The 6,020-nt window shown below is 47.7% G+C and overlaps 1 protein-coding gene across 1 annotated transcript; it reads right to left on the minus strand.

The window, feature by feature from the left end:
- Positions 1-164: 164 nt before the first annotated feature.
- LOC115531038 (ESX-1 secretion-associated protein EspI) lies at positions 165-3,107 on the minus strand. Its single transcript, XM_030340040.1, has 5 exons — positions 2,493-3,107; positions 2,075-2,143; positions 1,853-1,972; positions 1,430-1,742; positions 165-1,188 (listed from the first exon to the last, which is right to left on the minus strand). Exons 1-5 carry the CDS (start codon positions 2,595-2,597, stop codon positions 848-850), a joined length of 948 nt encoding a protein of 315 aa, XP_030195900.1. The 5' UTR covers positions 2,598-3,107; the 3' UTR covers positions 165-847.
- Between the last annotated feature and the right edge of the window lie 2,913 nt (positions 3,108-6,020).

A 6,020-nucleotide genomic window follows, 5' to 3' on the forward strand; every position in this document is an offset into this window, starting at 1 on the left:
GTGTCAGTTTGCCAACAATCTGGAGTAGGACCTAGAAGCATATTCCTTCCTGCTGTTGTTTGTGTGTGCGCAAGCTCGCATACATGTGTATGATAAAGAGTGTCTGTCTGCCATAAGTATAAGATATATGTATACATCTAAAAACAAACACAAGATGACAAGAATGCTGCAACATATTTTTATTTGATTCTGTGCTGGTTCCCATGAATTGGGCGTTTGGCCCAGGTGAATTGAAACAAAGTATGTATGTCAAACATCTTATTGGACCTAACCAAGTCCACGTCGATGTGACATCACACTGGAGTGAAACCACAGCTTGGTCCCAGTGCAGGTGAATTTAAACAAAGCATTACACACCTCAGTGTGATAACACCGATGAGGACTTGGTTGGGTCCCATCAGATGTTAAACTACTTTGTTTAAATTCCCCTGGGCTCGGACAAAGCTGGGGTTTCCCTCCTGCGTGATGTCACATCGATGTGGACATGGTCGGGTCCCATCAGATGTTTAACATACATGCTTTGGTTAAATTCACCTGGGCTCAGACAAAGTATGCACGTCAAACGTCTATGGGATCCGACCAAGTCCACATTGATGTGACGTCACACCGGAATTAAACTCCAGCTCCGTCCTAGCCAAGGTGAAATCAAACAAAGTACTACACACCTCAGTGTGATGTCACATTGATGAGGACTTGGTTGGGTCCCATCAGATGTTTGACATACTTTGTCTAATTCACCTTGGCTCAGACAAAGCTGGGGTTTCACTCCAGTGTGTAGTCCCATCGATGTGGCCATGGTCGGGTCCCATCAGATGTTTGACATCCATACCTTTTCTGTACATTTTATTTACAATACATTTGACCCGCACCGGAACAGGGCAGCCACTCTTGTCAGGCGCCCCTTCAGCCTAACGTTCAGCCACATATTGAGCGTTGGCCTGAGGCCCTTCCCCTCGGCCTCCGGGGCGGGGTGGTCCCCTTCTGCCTCCGTCTTCCCATCCCCTTCTCCGTCAATCAGGGGGGCATCGGCCACGATGACCCCGACCTTGTGCTTTCGGATGCTCCTCATCGCGACCTGTATGGTGGCCATGACTCGGGACAGGAGCTTTTTTGGAGGCCTGTCTGGGATCGGAGGCAGCCAGGCCTCAAAAGGGCTTGAGCCTTCGCGCCTGTCTTGGTGTTGGTGTCCTGTCAGAAATGGCCGACAAAACGGTATTTAACGCTGACCATAGTGGCTGTTACGTGTTTGTTGCTGTTACATGTTATATTTCAGTGACCGATAACGAGAGAATCGGTCAGTAAATGGTTTGTGCTTATGCAGAAATATAAAACTAAAAAGATAAATGCAAACCACACGCACAAACACAAAAGCAGGAACACACACAGGCACATATAAAAGCAGGTAAACACAACAATGCAGTGAGCTCACCCGGTTCAGGGCGTTGGGGCCTGGCTTCAGGGCTTTGTGGCCTGGGTTCAGGGCTTTGTGGCCTGGCTTCAGGGCTTTGTGGCCTGGCTTCAGGGCGATGGGGCCTGGCTTCAAGGCTTTGTGGCCTGGGTTCAGGGCTTTGTGGCCTGGGTTCAGGGCTTTGTGGCCTGGGTTCAGGGCTTTGGGGCCTGGGTTCAGGGCTTTGTGGCCTGGCTTCAGGGCTTTGTGGCCTGGGTTCAGGGCTTTGTGGCCTGGGTTCAGGGCTATCTGATATAACGACCGACTCAGAATCCTCCTGAGACTCCAAGACCATCTAGGACACAACACATCGCGTCAGCAGCTCCTCGAGGTCAACATGAACCGACACTGAAGACCCATGAGGGGAAACCAAAAGAGGTCTCCGTCTGTCCTCTCCTTCCTCACCTGTTTCAGGTGGTCTTCCCCTTGCGGCGAGGAGCAGTCCGAGGGGTCCGGATAGGGGGAGGACGCTGGTTTGTCCTCAACCCCACCCAGTGTCTCCAGGTCTCCTGGTTGGAGAACCTCCTGTCGGAGGAGATCATCACTGTTGAGGTACAGGCACACACAAGAGCAGGGACAGGCACACGCCAACACATACAAACAAACACCACGAAGCAGCGAGCTCACCACGCGTGTGGTGGAGGTGTGGCCTGGGTGGAGGGTTGACAGCATCGTCTCCAACCATGTCCTCACCATCTAGGACACAAGATGTGAGCACGGGACTGAGGAGCTGACTTATATAGAGGAGCATGGCCCCGTGATGTCAGAGGGCCGTCGGGTTCCGCTGGCCAGAGGCCCCCTGTGACGTAGTCGCGGTGACGGAATGTTTGGGAATACATTCTATTGAAAACAGCTCAAAAATGCTGAAGCATAAATCAATCATTTTGATGTATTTCCAATAGAAAAAGTTACAGAAAAACATGCATAAACATATTTACACATACATATATCTAGTGCTGATATGAAATGTGTTCAATCTTGTATGTTTGTGTGCATCTGCACACTTCAAGTTTGCGTGTGCGGCCCGTGGCCTCTCCTTCCTCACCTGTCCCAGGTGGTCTTCCCCTGTCGACGAGGATGAGTCCCCCCCCCCAGCCAGGGTCTCCTGATGAGGCGGGTCATCACCGATCCTCTCCACTCTCTTCTCCATAGTTATCTCTGTCACTTTGCTAGCTTGAATCGCTGTCCTCGCTGTCAGATCACTCTCACGGTTCGACTCTCAGATCAGCAATGAGCAGTGGACTGAGGGGCGGGGCCTTATATAGAGGAGCGGGCCCCGTGATGTCACGGAGTTCTGCCGGGTTCCGCTGGCCCCAAGCAACGCGGCATGTTGATTTGTTGTCGCAGGCAACAGGTTTGTTGTTGATTGCACTCTTTAGAATATGCCTCGAATAAGTTCAAATTTAAACCACTAAAATAAGAATATTACCCTGACACAAAAAGTGTGTAAAAACACACATATATTTACAAAGTCACCATTTTAAACTGTTTCAACAAAGTCCATAGGCTGGTTCTAAGCCTATCTACGTTTTATAGCAAAACATTTGCAAAAACACAGACTGTTGGGCCAAGAAGGACTAGTCAGGCTATCAGTTTCTCTTTGATCAACTCTATAGATATACAAACACATGTTTAAGAGTGTCATTCTTGTAGATCTACTGGAGCAAACACACACACACACACACACACACACACACACAGAAGCATATTCCTTACTGCTGTTGTTTGTGTGTGTGCATGCTTGAATACATGTGTGTGTTAAAGAGTGTGTGTCTGCCATAAGTATAAGATATACGTATACATCTAAAAACAAACACAGGATGACAAGAATGCTGCAACATATTTTTATTTGATTCTGTGCTGGTTCCCATGAATTGGGCGTTTGGCCCAGGTGAATTGAAACAAAGTATGCATGTCAAACATCTTATTGGACCTGACCAAGTCCACGTCGATGTGAAATCACACTGGAGTGAAACCACAGCTTGGTCCCAGTGCAGGTGAATTTAAACAAAGCATTACACACCTCAGTGTGATGTCACATTGATGAGGACTTGGTTGGGTCCCATCAGATGTTAAACTACTTTGTTTAAATTCCCCTGGGCTCGGACAAAGCTGGGGTTTCCCTCCTGCGTGATGTCACATCGATGTGGACATGGTCGGGTCCCATCAGATGTTTAACGTACATGCTTTGATTAAATTCACCTGGGCTCAGACAAAGTATGCACGTCAAACGTCGCATGGGATCCGACCAAGTCCGCATTGATGTGACTTCACACTGGAATTAAACTCCAGCTCCGTCCTAGCCAAGGTGAAATCAAACAAAGTACTACACACCTCAGTGTGATGTCACATTGATGAGGACTTGGTTGGGTCCCATCAGATGTTTGACATACTTTGTCTAATTCACCTTGGCTCAGACAAAGCTGGGGTTTCACTCCAGTGTGTAGTCCCATCGATGTGGCCATGGTTGGCTCCCATCAGATGGTTGACATCCATACTTTTTCTGTACATTTTATTTACAGTGCATTTGACCCACACCGGAACAGGGCAGCCACTCTTGTCAGGCGCCCCTTCAGCCTAACGTTCAGCCACATATTGAGCGTTGGCCTGAGGCCCTTCCCCTCGGCCTCCGGGGCGGGGTGGTCCCCTTCTGCCTCCGTCTTCCCATCCCCTTCTCCGTCAATCAGGGGGGCATCGGCCACGATGACCCCGACCTTGTGCTTTCGGATGCTCCTCATCGCGACCTGTATGGTGGCCATGACTCGGGACAGGAGCTTTTTTGGGGGCCTGTCTGGGATCGGAGGCAGCCAGGCCTCAAAAGGGCTTGAGCCTTCGCGCCTGTCTTGGTGTTGGTGTCCTGTCAGAAATGAACGACAAAATGGTATTTAACGCTGACCATAGTGGCTGTTACGTGTTCGTTGCTGTTATATGTTATATTTCAGTGACCGATACGAGAGAATCGGTCAGTATATGGTTTGTGATTATGCAGAAATATAAAATACATACATAAATTAAGACCATAAAATGTCTGAAAAATTATTTGATAGAAAAGGGAATTTATTGAGTCACTTATACACATCAACCGTAGCCGTAGTACTAGCAGCAGTAGTAGTAGTAGTAGTAGTAGTACTCTTGCAAAGTTATCTCGGAAGCGCGTGGACACGATGATACGCGAACACATGAACCCACCCGCGTCACCCATAATCACCCATGTCCCGTCGCTTAGCAACCGGACACGCTGGGGTTGATATGTTACCGGACTACTGTAACTACTACGGAGTGATAGCAAAGACAAGAATCAGGCAATAAATCCACCATCCTTGACAGCGGCCAAGTTTGGTGTGTGGAGTGGACCAATTGCGAACTACTGCAGCTGCTCTAAGTCAAACCCCAAACTAATCTGAATAAGTGTATGCATGTCGATTATAGCGGACTACACCACCTCTTCTGTAGCCGAATAGAATTATATTCCGAACAGATAATTGTATTCCGATTGAGGCGTATATTTAAGCAATAGATCACGACAGGCTGTGGTATGTGCTCATTATACCACTGTTATGGGGCGTTGTCCGGCCCCGACGCGCAGCGGAGGGCCGGCGACCCCCTTCACAGTGGTATAATGAGCACATACCACTGACTGAAGTAATCTATTGCTTTTATACAACGGTTACTATTATGGCAAAACCCAAGTCATAGACACACTACATTTAAAAAGAAAGTCAAAGTAGCCGTTTTATTAAAGAATACTAAAAAGTAGTCCCTCCTGGCTGCCTTCAAAATGCACGACGGTCGCTATGCAACACACTTTATGTCCCTCCAAGAGAAGGCTTGGCTAGAGCGGTTCGCCGGCAATTTATCCTATGGAGCAGTTCACTCGCCGTGTGCCTAAGCTTTCGTTAGTCTCTCCATCGCCTTGCTCACTCCCGGAGTAACAACATTTACACCCTCTCCATCATCCATCATATGTTTTACTTTGTAACTGTTTCTACTTCCAGGCGCGGAGTGATATGCAAACTTTCACAAAATGATCGGGCGTCATAGCAGTTATGTATACGCTCATTATACAACAGTTAGGAACCAATCAGATCGCTGGATTTAGGCCCCCCGTTGTATAAATGATCCTTTTCTATTCCGATTGAGCTGTTCTTCCACATCTATGCGGATCAGATGTGTCCATGTAAACACGGCTGACTGTGATCACACACACACACACACACACACACACACACACACACACACACACACCGAACTTCGTTATTCGAATATAATCCGAATATCAAAAAATAAATCAAAATTCAAACAAATATTAGGCAGCCCTTAATATTCGAACCTGTTATGGCAGGCCAAGAGGGAGAGACGTCGGAGAACCCGACGCAGTCTATTGATAATATTGTAATGACCACGGAAGAGGCAGTGAATGAAGTATTGATTAGACAGCGATTTATGAGATACCTAATAAACCGTCGGAACACGCAGGACCGGTAACCATAGCAACGCCGGTAAACAAACCCCGCAAAACCCAATCCAGGTCTTACTGAAGGAAGTTAATGGTCAAAATATTATTAATAAATAT

This window comes from Gadus morhua, chromosome 18 (genome assembly GCF_902167405.1).
Source record: "Gadus morhua chromosome 18, gadMor3.0, whole genome shotgun sequence".
NCBI classification, from domain to species: Eukaryota; Metazoa; Chordata; class Actinopteri; order Gadiformes; family Gadidae; genus Gadus; species Gadus morhua.

Bases quoted from the DNA above. Each gene is read 5' to 3' on its own strand.
- LOC115531038 (XM_030340040.1), bottom strand. From the start codon at position 2,597: ATGGAGAAGAGAGTGGAGAGGATCGGTGATGACCCGCCTCATCAGGAG. The intron at 2,144-2,492 runs GTGAGGAAGGAG...CTTGTGTCCTAG, and splicing joins GGGAAGACCACCTGGGACAG to ATGGTGAGGACATGGTTGGA. The intron at 1,189-1,429 runs GTGAGCTCACTG...CATTTCTGACAG, and splicing joins GCCCCAACGCCCTGAACCGG to GACACCAACACCAAGACAGG.